This window comes from Orycteropus afer, unplaced genomic scaffold (genome assembly GCF_000298275.1).
Source record: "Orycteropus afer afer isolate SDZICR_OR568_19922 unplaced genomic scaffold, OryAfe1.0 scaffold00064, whole genome shotgun sequence".
Taxonomy (NCBI): domain Eukaryota; kingdom Metazoa; phylum Chordata; class Mammalia; order Tubulidentata; family Orycteropodidae; genus Orycteropus; species Orycteropus afer.
In genome coordinates, this window is record NW_006921651.1 from 10953946 (window position 1) to 10971199 (window position 17254).

The 17254-nt window shown below is 37.4% G+C and overlaps 1 protein-coding gene across 1 annotated transcript in view; it reads left to right on the plus strand.

Moving 5' to 3' along the window:
- TM9SF3 (transmembrane 9 superfamily member 3) overlaps positions 1-15915 on the plus strand; it is a 64562-nt gene extending 48647 nt beyond the window's left edge. The window contains exons 10-15 of the mRNA XM_007940003.2: positions 5615-5754; positions 8522-8590; positions 11383-11529; positions 12057-12140; positions 12268-12344; positions 15848-15915. Of these exons, the coding sequence (XP_007938194.1) occupies positions 5615-5754; positions 8522-8590; positions 11383-11529; positions 12057-12140; positions 12268-12344; positions 15848-15915 (585 nt within the window). The remainder of the gene's footprint in view (positions 1-5614; positions 5755-8521; positions 8591-11382; positions 11530-12056; positions 12141-12267; positions 12345-15847) is intronic.
- The last annotated feature ends 1339 nt before the right edge of the window (positions 15916-17254 follow it).

Genomic DNA, 17254 nt, shown 5'->3' on the forward strand with positions numbered 1-17254 from the left:
TGACATGAGACAAAGTATATGTGAACTGCTGTATGAAAAGTGAATTTACTCTGTAAATCTTCACCCAAATCCTAATTAAAAAAAAAAAAAAAAAAGAATACCTTTGTCATCAGAGCTAGCCTAAGATAAGATTGAAAATGGATGAAGTTTGTCTTTGAGCAAAACCTCCCTTCCTCATTGTACCTGATTACACATAAAACCACTGCATTCATGTCATATTAAACTTGTTGAACAATAACCATTTTTAGTAGGTTAATAAAGTTAGAGGGAACATTGGTAGAGGGTTGTAGGTGATATTATGAGCTAATGTCTAGTGCCCCAGGATTAAGGCCTGGTGCCTAGAGCCAAGAGAGTATTACTAGAAGATCTAAGAGATCACTTCAGTGAAATTTGGGGCCAAAGACCATTCAAAGGTGAATGTACCTGTTTCTGTAATTGAAGTGTTCTGCCAGAGGTACCACAGAGAATAGGAGAGTATACTTGAAATTATATGGATTTTATGAAAGAAAAAGCTTCTGCCTTGGGGAATTTGAGAGTGATTTAGGTGTTTGTACCCAGAGTTTTTAATCCTGTGAGAGTTTCTTGGAAGTAAGGAGGGTTTGTCAATATGTCTGTCCTCAAAAAAGCCAGTGAAGAAGCTCAATATCATCAGTCAGGACAAGGCCAGGGGCCGACTGCAGAACAGACTGTCAGTTGCTCATATGCAAGTTAAAGATGAAGCTGAAGAAAATTAAAACAAGTCCACGGGAGCCAAAGTACAACCTTGAGTATATGCCACCTGAATTTAGAGACCATTTGATATATTGAAAACCCAAAGACCAGATGAATTGGGGGAGATGTATAGAAAGCAAAAGGTCATTAAAAAGATGAGAAAGGAAAAAAAAAAAAAAACCAAGATGGATGTCAGAAGAGACTCTGTAACCTGCTGTTGAATGTAAAGTAAGTAAAGCAAATGATAGAAATGATTAAGGGAAAGAACTGAACAGATTTCAAAGGACAGCTCACAAAGATAAAGTATTATAATAAAATGTTGAAAGACCTGGAGTTAGAAAATCAAAAGAGAAGAACATGCTCAACATTTTTAAGCTGAGAGAACTGAAGAAAAAATTGAAGCCTTGAGTTGCAATAAGGATTTTATGGTCAAAATACTGAATAACACAGAAAGCATCAGAAGAAGATGGAAGTATACATGGAGTCGGAACCAAAAAGAATTGGCCAATATTCAACTACTTCAGGAAGTAGCATATGATCAGGAGCCAAGGGTATTGAAGAAAACTAAGTTTCACCGAAAGCATTGTTGAAAAACAAGGCTGGAGGAATTGATGAGATACCAATTGAGATGTTTCAACAAATGAATGCAGTGCTGGAAGCACTCAAGAGGTCTGTACCAAAAAATTTGGAATGCAGCTACCTGGCTAACTGTCTGGAAGAGATCCATATTTGTGCCCATTCTAAGGAAAGGTGATCCAACAGAAAGCAGAAATTATCAAACAGTATCCTTAAGTAAAGGAGCTTTGGTGGCATAGTGGATAAGGCATTTAGCTGCTAACCAGAAGGTCAGCAGTTCAAACCCACCAGCTACTCTGCAGAAGGAAGATGGGGCAATCTGCTTCCGTAAAGATTTATAGCCTCAGAAACCTACTGGGGGTTGCTGTGAATTGGAATCAGCTCGATGGCAGTGAGTCTGCTCTGGTATCCTGAAGTAAAATGTTAGCTCTGTTTTTTGTAGATGCCTTCAGGTTGATGAAATTGTCTTCTGTTCCTAGTTTGCTGAGATTTTTTTATAATACCTTTTTTTCTAATTTTGGTATCATAGCTTCATAGAATAAGTTTTTAGCTTCAAATCCAGTATTTTTTCCACTGCAGAGCTGAAGTGGCCCAAGAAAGGGAACAGGTGTATTGGTCCTACTGCTACCTAATCTGTTCTGACTCATAGTGGCCCTTTTAGGACAGAGTAGCCCCGTAGGGTTTCAAAGGCTGCAGATCTTTACAGAAGCAGACTGACTGCCTCATCTTTCTCCCACAGAGCAGCTGGTGGATTTGAACCACTGACCTTTGGGTTAGCAGCCAAAGGCTTTAACGACTATGCCACCAGAGCTCCAGTTGTGTATTAGCATGTTGAAAATATCTGCGTAAAATATATAGGCTTCTTACAGGCTTTTGTGTTTAAACTGGCAATGATGCCCTGATTAGTAGGTTTAATTGTTGAAATGGTTGAATTGAGGCTAAGTTATTTTTATATAGACATAGAGTCATAAAATATATGAGCTAGAAAAGGGATGGTAGAAATCATCTACTCTGAGCAGATGTCAAAGAGATGCTTAATCATAACGGCTGACAAGGGAGGTCACCTTAACTGTAAGCAATTACTATCACTCTAAAAAAAAAACTTCTCCCTGACATTCCAAACTAGCCCATCCTAGGCTGCACACATTTCCTAAGGGCCAATCTAGAAGCAAAGATAGAACAAGCAATAGCTACCTCCTTGGGTTCTGACAGGAGCTCTGGGGGCATAGTGCCTAAGGCACTTGACTACTAACCTGGCAGTTCAAATCCACCAGCTACTCCTTGAAAGGAAGTTTGGGCAATCTACTTCCCATAGTGATACCGCCTTGGAAACCCAAGGAGGGGTCGCTATGAGTCACATTTGACTTGACGGCAGTGAGTTTGGGTTTTTGACTTGTGACTAAGGCTGAGAAGAGCTGACCCCTTGGTACCTCTCTGTGTTTGTTAAGTGCTGATAGGCAGAGTTGTTTCTGACTAGCTCTTCTGGGTAGACCGTGGAAGCTCTCAGCCTCGTGCAGATGTTTCTTCTGCCCCCTGTCTGTTTTCACTCTCTGCTGGTCCATGGGCAGTGGCTAGGAGAGGGCCTTTTATTGATCTGAGTTTTAGAGGGTTCACCAGTATATTAGACTAATGGTTGTTTTTTTAAAAATTTCACTTTTTGCTGCCCTATTTTATTTTAATATGAACTTTAATATAGAAGCATGATTTTATTAGTAAAAATATATTTTACAAATTCAAATTTTTAACACTCTAAATTTAATGAGAATAATAAAGCTGTAATAAATACAAGTCTAATACAAGTAACATGAATAACAGTTCGTTCATCTCTTCCCCAGCACGTAGTGGTAGTGAGAAAATTACCAACTTCATGGATGAATTAATTCTGTGTGACTCTTTTTTAAAAAGTTAGCCTTGGCAATATCAGACTATTCTTAAACTCATCTAGTTCTTGAACTTAAAGGAGTAGGAAATTGGTTTCACAGTTTAATCACTAACAGTTTCTAATAAACTAAACACATTTTTTTATCATGTACATAAAAAGTCAGATGATAAAAAAAATGCTGCAACGCTTGCTCATAGCTTGGTGAGAATGGTTATAGGTTTCTTACTGACTTTGTTGTGCTTTGAATGAACACACAGGGCAAGATGTACCTTCACTTCATCTGCCATTTAATTGTCTGTGACACACATGTGCCGTGGTAATGCATTTGTTTATACAACTTTTAGAAAGCAAATAACGTACAAGCCTGAATTAGAGAAGGGGGGAAGCGGGAACAAAAGACCAATGTTGTATTACAAACCTTCCTAATCCATGATTCATTTGTAAGAAATTCAAGTATATACACAATGATATCAGGAAAAACTTTATTCTGACGTTTGCATGAAAAGGAATTAACCTGATTATGGTATCCCCAATGTATTAATACTAGGTGTGGAACTTATGTGAGTCTGTACATAATATATATATTTTTAATTACAGTTAAAGTGTTTTTAAAGAACAGTTTTCATAAGAGTATTCAAATCCAATGCCTGTGGAACTTTTGAAGCTCCTCAGAAGGACCTAAGTGTCCCCAAAACAGTTTCAAAACCACTGCAGTAGACCATGTGATACCACATAGGAATATTTTCTTTAATTCCTCTTAAATTCATATTTGAAACTAGAGTTCTTATAAATTCAGGAGAAAATAAATATATCTGTATTATAATGTACTAAGTTTATGAGTCTTACATATTTAATGGCAGCAAATCAGTAACTGAGAAAAGTATTGAGACAGAATTAATCCCCAAAATATGTATGAGACATGTATAATTCACAGTCTAATATTTTAAATGCCTTAAAAATGCCTGTTTATATTTTCTGGCGGCACCGTGCCTATGGTATTTGACTGCTAATCAGAAGGTTGGCAGTTCAAACCCACCGGCCACTCTACAAAAGGAAGACTAGGCAGCCTACTTCTGTAAAGATTTACTGCCTTGGAAACCCAATGGGAGTTGCACTCTTTCAAGTGCTGAAGAGCAAAGATGTCTCCTTGAAGACTAAGCTGTATCTAACTCAAGCCATGGTATTTTCAGTCGCCTCATATGCATGTGAGAGCTGCACAGTGAATAATGAAGACCTAACAAGGGTTGATGCTTTTGAGTTGTGGTGCTGGTGAAGAATGCTGGAAGTGCTATGTGCTGCTAAAAGAACGAACAAATCTGTCCTGGAAGCAGTGCAGCCAGAATGCTCCTTGGAAGCGAGAATGGCCAGACTTCGTCTCACCTGCTTTGGTCATGTTGTCAGAAGGGACCATTCCCTGGAGGATGTCATGCTTGGTAAAGTGGAGGGTCAGCGAAAGAGGGGAAGGCCCTCAGCAAGATGGGTTGGCACAGTGGCTGCAGCGATGGGCTCAGGTATGACAAGGATTGTGAAGCTAGCACAGGACCGGGCAGTGTTTTGTTCTGTTGTACATAGTGTCACTATGAGTCAGAGATGACTTGACGGCACCTGACAACAACAATAGGTATTGTAGAATAAAAAAATAAAAAGAGCATGTTTATTGAAACAAGCGGATCTGAATTGAAGTTTTAGTCTGGCTACTTACTAGCTGTATTATGCTGAGAAGTTGCTTAACCTCTCTGAATCTGTAAAATAGGGTGAACATATGTAAAGCTCCTTGTGCATATTAGGAGCTTAATAAAGTAGAGCTAAATAAACAAGTTATAATGATGAAAGATAAAGGCTAGATCTGTTAAAAACATGACAGCTGAAAGTGAAAGAAGAGAAAACAGGACTATAGTAGTGATAGTATGGAAGAATAGGACAATTGGAGAACTAAAGCGGATAGGAAATAGTTGAACTTGTACTTAGTTAGTTCTAATGAACAAGTCTGTCTTGGAAGAAGTACAGCCAAGAATACTTCTTAGACGTGAGGATGGCAAGACTTCACCTCACATACTTTAGACATGTTATCAGGAGGAACCAGTCCCTGGAGAGGGGCGTTATGCTTGGTAAAATAGAGAGTCAGCGAAAAAGAGGAAGACCCTCAATGAGATGGATGGACACAGTGGCTACGATGGGCTCAAACAAAGCAACGATTGTAGGAATGGCATAGGACCAGGCTGTGTCATTCTTGTACACAGAGATGAATTGGAACCGACTCGATGGCATCTAACAACAGTAATACTATTTTAAAGCACATTCTGTTCCTATTTTCATTAGTGTATATCTTGTACACTTTTAGCCCATGTTGAACTTAAACATGTTCTTTTGTGATTTAATTTTATTTTTAGTTTTTTCAGAAAATATTCTTGAAATAATGATACACATATTTTTTTTAATTTACAGGTAGCTGTTTGTTGCATCTGTTTTTTTGTTATTCTGCCTCTGAATCTTGTTGGTACAATACTTGGCCGAAATCTGTCAGGTCAGCCCAACTTTCCTTGTCGTGTCAATGCTGTGCCTCGTCCTATACCGGAGAAAAAATGGTAAAGAGAATGCTAAATCTTACGAAATTGTTTTCCCGTCATTTTTAAGTTCTTAAGGCTATTGTGTGTATATATAACTTTAGAATTGGCCTGTATTTATAAGAATGATTATTTTAGGTCATTCTTATAATTTGTTGTTTTTAACTTTTTCCTTTAATGTACATTGCTAGTTGTAGTAATAACTGGCATCATTATTTTACTTTCTGAATTTTGGTGCCAACAGTTACAGCAGACACCATATCACCTACAGGCCTGAAATATTTGCTTTCTGAATCTTTACAGAAAAAGTTTGCCAACCCTTGGCTTACAATTTCATTATCCTTTCCAGATACTTTATTATTCAAAACCATACTGACATTTATAGTGATATGCATCCTACAAGTAGAGAGATAAGATTGAGACCAATTATAATTTACTAATTTATGCTCTTTATCTTTGCTTTGGGATCATATAAGCCAGTTGCCATCAGTGTGTTAGAGTTGAATTGTGACTCCAAATGTGTTAGAGTTGGATGGTGCTCCTTAAGGTTCTAGAGGTTGATTTTTCAGAAGTACCATAGTTTTGCATATAACAAACTCATGTAAATAGCGTGCATAGCATGCATAGGAAACTAATGTGGAAAGGGCTTGAGCAGACTGGGGAGAAACCCAGATAGCACATGTATTACTTGGGTAAAGAAGTGTGGTAGCTCTCTAGGCCTTTTTTCTGAAGTTCCTCTGGGTGGACTCAGTCCTTGACCGTTTTGGGGAACAGCCGAGTGTGTTAGCCATTTGTACCACTTAGGGATTCCTTGACTAATCTGGAATCTCTGAAATATATGTCCATCACATTTTTTTGCACAGGACGTGCTCTTGAGGACCTTACTTAATTCAGTATTAACCCCGACAAAGATGGCAGTATTTCTGCTTAACAGCTGAAGAGGTGCTTCTGTGGCAATAGCGTAAATGTAGTCAAGGGTTCCTTCCACCAGCCAGCTTTGAAATTAATGATTCTTGATGGATTTTTAATAGGGACTCATTTATTTTTTTTTTTTTCAAATTTTAGGCATGAGATGTCAGTAATATTTGTATTGTTATATAATGTTTGTGATTAAAATTTGAGCAAAATGTGGGCTTATATATTGTTTTGCCCTTTAAAATTAGTAAATTGAATATTTTAGTGATGATTTATTCATTCTGCATTTGCTCTTCGTTTTCCTAATTCTTACTAGCAGACAAAAATATAGAACAATCTTTGTACATTTGTTACATTCCCCATTTCATAAAGATAGTGATACAGTATCTTCTCCATACTTGTAATAAGGCATATATATTGAAAAGCTTCTGTTCCTAGGTAGTTTACCACCTTATAAATACGACTTTCATTCGGATACTTACATGAGCAGGTGGTGATTATCCTCTTTCTTTTTAATGAGAGAAGCCGAGGCTGAATGAAACCGCCCCAGCAGTTTCAGAGGAGAGTGGTCTGTTCTAGACCTAGGAGCTGGCCTTGTGCTTCCCTTAGATTGGGACTTAGGAGAGATTCGGGCTAGAACTTTGGTAGTCTGTTCTTTCAAGTCAGTTACAGTTTTCCGGTCAAGGTTAGCCTTCTGGTGTACCCACTGTTACCCTCACGTGTTTACCTCGTTCCTTGGGAGGACAAGTAAAGGAAAAGCATAGTGGCAATCACAGAAGTTCCTCTAAGTTACTAGGCTGGCAAAGGCAAGGAAGAACCAGCGCTGTCCTTCCTTCCAGAGGTGGCCACACTGAGATACAGAAGGGGCTCCTGTGTGTCTTCATTTATTTTAATATCATCACGTGAGAACCAAAACCTGAGTACTAGGTCGGGCTCTCACTGTATCACCTTGGGCAGATCATTTAATTTCTGTGGGCCGTGGCTTTCCAGAGGACGAGGACAGGAAGCTGGATGAATGATTTTTTAGTGTTTTTTCAGCTCTCCGATTCTTTGATTGTTATTTTTTCTCGAGCAGTTTTTTAGTTTTTCATTCCAGAGACATTGGACATTAGTAGTCTCTGTGCGCCATAGACCGTGCTGGGCATTGGGAACACCTCGGGGAAGCTTCTATCTTCCAGAGCGTATAACCTAGTGAGGTATCACTAACGAGACGGCTACAGGGTAGTGTCCTAGTGCTGAGACGGAGCTATGTTCAAGCAGTGGCAGAAGCCTGGGGGGAGGACCCACCTCTTGCTGGGAGACTCGGGGTAGGCGTTAAAAGAACACTTACCAAGGCTTGCAGGAAGAGGAGAAGAGGCACTCCAGGTGGAGAATCAGTGGCTGTAGTCAGTATGTTTGTTAATGAACAAGGTTTGAATTTTATATTTTATTTTTTTCTTTGGCTTCATTGTAACTGAGAACTTACAATACCTTAGTTGTACAGTTCATAGAAAAAGGAGCTAGGGAAGAGTGACTAAAGAGATGACAAGGCCACAATTTGGGAGACATTTCAGATAGGGGAATATGTATCCATGGATTTCTGTAGACATACATCTGTGGAGCTCTCAGGAGTTACAGGGAGGTGGTAGAACAGGGGCAAACACTGACGTCTTCTTGGACTTCTGCCAGTGGTATAATTTGTGTTTTCCAAAATTGTGACCTGAGCTCTTAATGCTGGAAAGACTTGTCACTGCAAGTACCTGTGGGTAATTTAAATCGTTTCAAGTCCCCTCCACGTGTTGTGCCTCTTTGGATTCTGCTTTTCGTTTTTACTGGTTCGTGTCTGTCCTTCAGAGATGATTTAATGTCTTTTACCTGATTTAATGTCTTCCAGGTTCATGGAGCCTGCAGTTATTGTTTGCCTGGGAGGAATTTTACCTTTTGGCTCAATCTTTATTGAAATGTAAGTGTGAGTAATGTATTCATGTTTGGGGGATTTGATGGTAATGAGAGACTTTAGGAGATGGGGTAGGTATAGAATTATCAGATGGGAGAGCACCTGATGGAGGTAGTCTGTTAATTCCACAGTTTCCAGAAAGAGCTCTGTGTCTGCCCTATTCAGGTGAAGTTTATACTTTTGTATTGTGTTCTAGACCTCTCTTGCCTAACAGGAGATGTTAAAAATGAAAGCATGCATGCTGGGAGGATGGTAGACCAGCCTTTGACCACATGCATGATGTAAGGAAGTACTGGTTTTCATTGTATTTTTAAAAAATATTTTTGGGAGCTCAGGGATCTAGGTAAACCATGACCTTATAGTCTGTGCAGACCAGGATATCTTTTGACTCTGATTTATTCCCAGTCTCTGTCCATAGAAGCCTGCAGAAGTGCTGGGAAGTGTGCACGTGTTTGGGGTTGGGACATAATGCCACCTTGTGCCCTGCTTATCACACCATACTTCATACCTGCATCCTTGGTCACCACTGCAAAATAATCAGCCTTTTTTTCTTTATCCTCTGTCCCAGTATTCCTTGAAGGGAACACTTAAAGTATTTTAGATAAGACATTAATTGTATGGGACTTTGTCAGGTACTGCAGTCATACACCCCTGGCTCCTGCCCATTAAATGCCAGTCACTGTGACAATTCAAAATAACCTGTATGTGTTTGCAGATGCCCCATGGCTGATCTCTCCTGTACAGTGAAAGTCTTCTTAACAAACATGATTCGATCTGGTGGTTGGTTAACTGAAAGAATTGGCTCATGTAAGAGTATTATAAAAAATAATACATGTATAACAGTTTAACTTAAAACAACTAAAGGTATATCTTTCACCAGTCTTTCTTTCTTTTTCTTTTTTTAAATATAAAGGCAAAATCTTTGCTTTGACTATGTATCTGCTGATTAGAATTTCCATCATTTTTCCTTTGACATTCCTAATACATCTTCTCTGTCTTCCATCTTTGTAAATTGAGCAAGTACTTAAAGACCTGTCTGAAGCATTCTTAGTGCAGAATCCTTCTGGATGTGTTCTTTTGGTCCCCAGACTTTTATAGTTGTTCCTAATTTTATAACTTTTTCTTTTTTAAACAACTCACCCTATGGAATTTTTCCAAAACTTTCAATGTACTTTTCATTGAAACCACAGTTCCTTTTTGCTCTGAGGTTTATTGGTTTATGTAGCATTTAGTTAAGTTAGGTAATTACACTAACAAGGACAACTGACATGAGTCGATTTGGGAACAATTCCTGGTGATCGCCTACGAGGTGCAAGTGGGCTTTGGGCACTAGTCAGAGTCTGAGGGATTGAAGTGTGTGTCACTTTAGCGTGTGGTTTAATAAAGCCAGTTCAGGTGCTGTTCTGTAATCCAAGACTGACCTTGTTTTGTTTCCTCACTTTGACTTGACCTCTGCCTGTTTTTTTCTTTCTCCTGTCCCTAGTACCTTCTGAATCATATCTCTTCCTGCTCTCTCATGTACCCAATTCCATTAGATAGTCTCTCTGCTGTATCTGTTGGCATCTTTTGACCACCCTCAGCCATTTTCCTGATAGCCACAGTGTTCTTTCTGATCACATCACTTCTTTACTAAGACTTCTCATTTTCATTGATATAAGGTCCAAACTCCATTGCTGGTGGTGTTATGTGCCGTCATGTCAGACCCAACTCATAAAGACCTTCACTTGTGGCCCCTGTTCACGTCTCCAACCTCATCTCTTACTTCTCACCCTTCATTGGAAGTTCTAGCCATGCTGAATTATTTTGAGTTTTTCAGATGACAGTGAACTCCTTTATCAGTGAGCCTTTGCCTTTGTTGTTTCTGAACCTGGGATACTCTTCTAGTTCCTGCCTCCCATATACCTTTTCTGATTCTTCCCACTGTCCCCCAGCCCTTCCCAGCCACACGGGTAAGATGCTTCTCTGTGGTGCATTCACTGGTTCACCACATAGCACAGTGTGTCCTGATCTCCTCTTTACTGGTGCTTCCCTGCTGGACAGTAACACCCTGGAGGGCAGAGGCTTCGTCACCTTTACGGTGCCATCTCAGTGCTTCCCTGAGGTATGGTAGGGGCTCTGTGAATATTTGTTGAAAAGAATGAATTCTAAGTAAATGAACAAAAACACAGAAGTGAACAAGAAAAAGAAGAAATGAAGCTGAAAGGCCCCATTCTAATTTAATGACTTGGGTAATGGACTTAAAGTGAAGAATTTTTCTTAATGTAAGGTCTTGACGCCTTTCCCTTACTGTTCTCTGGAGGCAGTGTGAAGCTTCTTAGGCTTTCTTTTCCTAATTAGTTTTTTTTTCCCCCTAAGTTTATGTTACCACTTGCACCAAACTTACTTTTTTCCATTAAAAAGAAATATGTGTAATATAAAATAATTGTTTGAATAATGTTGAATCTAGAGAAAATAAATGAGGGAATTGAATTGACTTTAGAAATAAGGATCTTTGGCTATTTTTATGTATTCTATTCCACATTTCATTCCTTTAAGCTTCTAATTTATTCAGTTTGCTTAGAGATGGAAACTATTGAAGGATCTATCTTTGAAAGACAATCCAAGAAAATATTTTTGAGAGAATTTTGGGGCATTTACTAGATGAGAAAGGGTAAGGGAAATGGTTGGAAGTTACTTAAAAGAAAAACACTGAGATTTAAATGAGGAAAAAGTGGGAACTAAGGTGTAAATGAGACTTTGCAAGAGCATAGTGACCATCAAGAGTAAAGACTAGTGGCCTTTGTCTTTACTGCATTTAGGTACTTCATCTTCACGTCTTTCTGGGCCTATAAGATCTACTATGTCTATGGCTTCATGATGCTGGTGCTGGTCATCCTGTGCATTGTGACCGTCTGTGTGACCATCGTGTGCACGTACTTTCTACTAAATGCAGAGGACTATAGGTGGTAAGTGCTTCTGTAATGGGGCCGAGGGCTTTTTGAACTAGTGGGAAGAACCACTGGGGACCATAATAGGGTAAAATAAGGGTCCAATTTAAGTGATTCGAGCAGAGTCAAAGATGATGTTGGGTTTGTTTATTTTTTTTCCCTAGTTACAAGAATGACGGCGATTTTAGAGGAAAATTAAAATCAGGCACTTATGTTTGTTTTTTTACTGAAGACAGGTACTATGTTAGAAATATTTTGCATAAAGTGCTTGATTTTGAGAGGATCTCAATGAGGAAATGGTAGAAGACTTAGGTTGGAAAAACAAATGTTTTACTTAAGGTCACCTATAACAGGAATTGAACAAAATTCGGCTTCTCTCCTTCCAGTTCTTAGGCTGTCTCCTTGTTGATATACTTAAGTGCCATGTATGTGCATTTGTTTTTAAATATATGGAGTTTTAAAGGATGTTTCCATAAGTACTTTGTTTTAAAGTCTTTGCTTCAGTACCAGTCACTCAGAAGAGTTACTTTTTTTTTTTTCCCCAGGCAGTGGACAAGTTTTCTCTCGGCTGCATCAACTGCAATCTATGTTTACATGTATTCCTTTTACTACTATTTTTTCAAAACAAAGTGAGTGGAGATGTTTCTCAATGTGTATTCATTAAACTAAATTTGTCTTTTAAATATTTCATGTTAAAGCCTGTGTTCAGAGTAAACGTGGATATATACTATATATAGCTATTTTGTTTCATTTCAGGATGTATGGCTTATTTCAAACATCATTTTACTTTGGATATATGGCGGTATTTAGCACAGCCTTGGGAATAATGTGTGGTAAGTTCTGAAATTTTTTAAACACCCTCCTGAGTAAATCTGTCAGTGTCTCTCAAAATCAGAAAAACATAGTAATTAGAAATGAAGAAATTACATTCTGTTATTTGATCTGGAACACCAAAAAAACTCAAAAGAATGATTTCAATCCTTCTGGCTGTTCCACAAAAACCTCATTTATCCCTCATTGATTGCTATTTTTATTTTCTGTTCCCCATAATTCTGTATTGCACTGTTTTCAGTACCACAATTAGTAATCTCATTCATGTTGAGAATTAGCTCTTTTTTTTTGCTTAGGTTTATCCAAAAAGATCATGATGTAGGCAGGTTCAGGTGTTGGGTAAATGATTTCTGTTTGGAAGTTTCGCCGGCTATTCGTGGAGGTAATGTTGCCCATTGCGCGCATACACACACACGAGGTTTGACTGTAAAGTAGTGAAACTCATTCCACAAACTACAAGGGAAGGCATTATCTATATTATGGCCACATGTTTAATATATAGCTGCTGAAAACCATTTCCTGTGATAGTTAGTTGACCAACTTTGAGGGAAAGGTGAATAGGAACTAAAGGTTAAAAGTGCATTTGTGTCATGTGGGAATGTCCTTGCTATCCGTAGGTAATCCAAAGGTTCATTTTGTAGTATTGACCACCCTCCTTTCAGAATATTGCTCTCTTTATTCTCTTTATTTAGTCTGATTTCCTGTGGACTTTGCTTGTTTATCACCAACATTCAAAGGGTAATTTTTTTTCCCTGACTCAACTTTTTCTATATGTGATCTTAGGAAAACCTAGAATGATAATACCTTGACATTTACAAAGAAAATGGAATGAATCTAGCTAAATTTTCTTAGTACTTTTCCTGTTGAAATTTCATCTTGCTGCCTGAAAATCTTGGCACCTTTATGATCCCCTACTGTCCTGACTGAGCCCTAGCATTTATTTTGTAACGGGTATATATACCTTTAGCACTAACCTATTTTGTGGTGCAGGGAAGCTGTTTAGACTAGGATTGATGAAAATGTGACTGTAATACAAAAACTATATGAATCTGTCAGTTTATGTTGCTAATTTTCTTTTAAGTTGGTACTTGAAAGGAAAGTATTTGTTGACTTTCTATGTAGGAAAAAGAAATGACTATAATAATATTTGTGATATTTGGACTGTTGTCTTTACATTTTAAGCATAGCATTTTAGTTTTAAGGAAGTTAAGTTTAAAGGCATGTCTCTGTTATTCTCAAGATCTTTTCTTGAGAGCTTATTAGTGTCCTTTTTTTATAAAATAATACTTATAAGTTTATTCTTTAGGTACTCACAAGATTGGGAAAAGTGATTCTCTCAGTTGATAAGCACACCTTTACTAAAAGGGGAAAAATGTTTTGTGAGTCTAGAAAATAAGATTTGGTTATTAGACCAGTGTTATGTTATGTCAGTTAAGCTTTTGATGCCAGTTAAATTTTGAAAGATACTATATATTCTAGGAATTCAAGTTCATTTTTTCAAAATTGGATATTTTTTTCTTACCTCATAAGGAAATGTATTACCTACTTTAAAGTTTTATCATTATTTTTAAGTATAATGTCACTGTTTCATCTTACAAAATAGTTGTCCTTTTGCTGTAGAAATAATTGGAAATAGGTTTGCTTTGTCATCTTGGTGAGGGTTTTGTGTCTTTTGGTTTATTTTTGTGTTTTTAATATATATGATAAATTGTCAAATACATACAAATAGACATAATGTAGTGTGTCCCAGGGTACCCACCACCGTGTTACCAAGTCACGGCTTAGCTTGTTTATTTATAGCTCCGCTTCCCCCTCTCTCATTCTGACATGAGTCTCAGACCTCATATATTTCATCTGTAAGTATTTTTCTGTGTGTGTGTGTATAAAAGGTATAATTCCTTAATATGATAAGATATTTAGTTGGTATTCCAATTTCCCCAACCCAGCCTCTGCTTTTCTTTTAATACAGTTTGTTCACATTAAGATCCATATAAGGTCCATACATTGCTCGACTGAAATGTCTCTAGGCTCTTCTGAGCTGAGTGTTTTTTCTTTTTTCCCTTGCAATTTATTGAAGAACTGTTTTGTTTTATTTTTTGTTCTCTCCCTCTCTCTTTTTCTTTCTGCTATTCTTGTGGAGTTTTCCACTTTGGATTTTGTTGATTATATTCTTGAGTTTAACATGTTTCTCCATGTATCCCCTCTCCCCTCCAATAATTTCTGTGAAGTGGTAGTTAGGCTTGATCATATTAAAAAATACTTGGCCAAGAGCACTTAACAGGTGGTTGGTAAGCTTTTATCAGATAGTACAGAATGTCTCGTTGTCTCTTCTTTGTGAAGTTAGCAGTCATTGCTAAATACAGTCTTCTAACTCTGCTCTGCTTTTTGTTTATTAGCTGAAATACCTCTATGAGGAGAAATTTCCTTTCATCACCCATTGGTTACTTTGATAGCATTTCATGTATGGGAAAGGCAGGCTGAATGCATGCTGCTTCTCTTGTACATCAGTTGGGTGAACACATCAGTTGGGTGAACACATCAGTTGGGTGAATACATCAGTTGGGTGAATAGAAGTTGGTTCAAAGGTGACCAGTTAGGCGTTTGTTGAGTGTATTGTTATTAACTCGTGGACACTTTACTTTAAACCCTAAGTAATATTGAGCCAGATGGTAAATTCCTAAGTTCAGCGGTTAATCTTCTCTATGACTGAATGACCAGCTGCCTTGTTCTGAAAAGTCCGCAAAGTCTAAAAAGTGTTTGTATTAAAGAATTAGTCATTCGTTCAACAAATATTTATTGAATACCTTATCATGTGCAGGTACTCTTTTAGCCACTGAAGATACTTTATTTAATAAAACAGATGGTTATCCTTGCTTTCTGGCTTTTGAGGCTAATTATTTAAAAACGTTTGAAAATTCATGACCTTCTTGCCTATATCACTTGTCTGCACTCTCAAATATATCTGTCTTTCTATCAACTGTACAACTTAAACATGATAAAGAAATCATAAGATGCCTCTTCTCTAGACTTTGAAGTGCCTTTGAGTCTTGGTTCTCTGCCCATCCTGAGAGGGTCTTCAGTCTTTCCTTCCTTTCTCATCTGTGAGGCTGTATGTGGTTTGGGAACATACGTTGCTATTTCTCTGGAATAGTACATGCTCAAATCAAAGACATGTATTTTCATTCCTCGGATTCTTGTCTTTATCACATTAGTCTTTCTTTGTAAGAGGTATATTTTAATTTTCATAGTTATTGACTATTGATTATGTAAGTGATAATTTATGTTGGATTCTGAAAACAATTACATGAGGTCAAACTTACTACATGAAGGTAACAGGTGATTTGGAAACAAATGATACAATTTTAATAACTTCTGAGAGAATAGTAGCATAAGGTGTTATCTTGAAAAAAAAAATGACTAGCAGAGCAGAGAACTTTTAGGGTTTTTAAGTGATCAATACTACTCTGTATGGTTCGTTTCAAAATACCTTATTTTATCTTTACAGGAGCAATTGGTTACATGGGAACAAGTGCCTTTGTCCGAAAAATCTACACTAATGTGAAAATTGACTAGCGACCCAAGAAAACCTGGAACTTTGGATCAATTTTTCTTTCGTGGGGGTGGAACTTGCACAGCAAAAAGAACGCAAGAAGAGATTTGGGCTTTAACACTGGGTACTTTGTGGGTCTCTGTGTCACGGATGGCTTAAAGTAACATCTATTTCCATTGATCCTAGGTTCTTATTGACTGCTTTCTCCAACTGTTCACAGCAAATGCTTGGATTTTATGCAGTAGGCATTACTACAGTACATGGCTAATCTTCCCAAAAACCTAGCTCATTAAAGACGAAATAGACCAGCTCTCTTCAGTGAAGAGGACAAATAGTTTATTTAAAGCATTTGTTCCAATAAAGTAAATAGAGGGAAACTTGGATGCTAAGATTACATGAATAGAAATCTTCCTGGCACTTAGTATTTCTACGTTATTGAAAAATGATGTTCCAGAAAGATTACTTTTTTCCTTATTTTTACTGCCATCATCAACCTATTGTGGGACATTTTTATATATTGAATCTGGGTTCTTTTTTGACCCTTTTTCTTTTGACTCAACTGCATCCTTTTTTAAAGAGAGAATTAAAAACATATATTAATTCCTGCATGTAATATATCTGCTGTCATCTTAGTTGGACCAACTTCCCACTTATTTATCTTAAAATTATCCAATCATACCTTAATTCCATCCAAAGAAGATACAGGCTGAAGATAGAGGTGTACTCTCCACAATGCAATTTACTGTACAGTTAGAAAGCAGAGTGTTAAATGGAGAAGATACTTGTTTTTATTAAACATTTTGAGATTTAGATAAACAACATTTTAACTGAATGTCTAAAATGATTATCTTTTTTCCCCCCAAGTTAGTCTTACATCTTTTTTACGTTTGAATGAAGGCTTTACGTAAAAAAAAAAAAAAAAAGAAGAAAAAAAATTATTAAAAACAGAGGGGGTGGGTAATACATGTATATAACATTAAATAATGTAACGTAGGTGTAGATTCCCAAATGCATTTGGATGTACAGATTGACTTTGGAGTACTTTTTTCTGATGATTGGTGTAGAAATGTGTGGATTTGGGTGGCTTTTTACACCTTGCCTACCATTGCATGAAACGTGGGGGTTTCTTCTGAACGTGTGTGTCATCCTTATTTTGGGATGGGAGATCGTTTTCTTCTGTTTCTTTTCTGAGGCTTCTACAGGAGCTAACTTTGTAATTTAGAAACATTTAATTTTGTTGATCCTGTCTGGGGCACTTACGTAGTGTCTAAAGCATCATTGCTTTAGAATGTGAAAATAAAATTTCCTGACCAGATTGTTTTGTGAAAATAGATGCGTTTGCAATTTGAAAACACCTGTTCA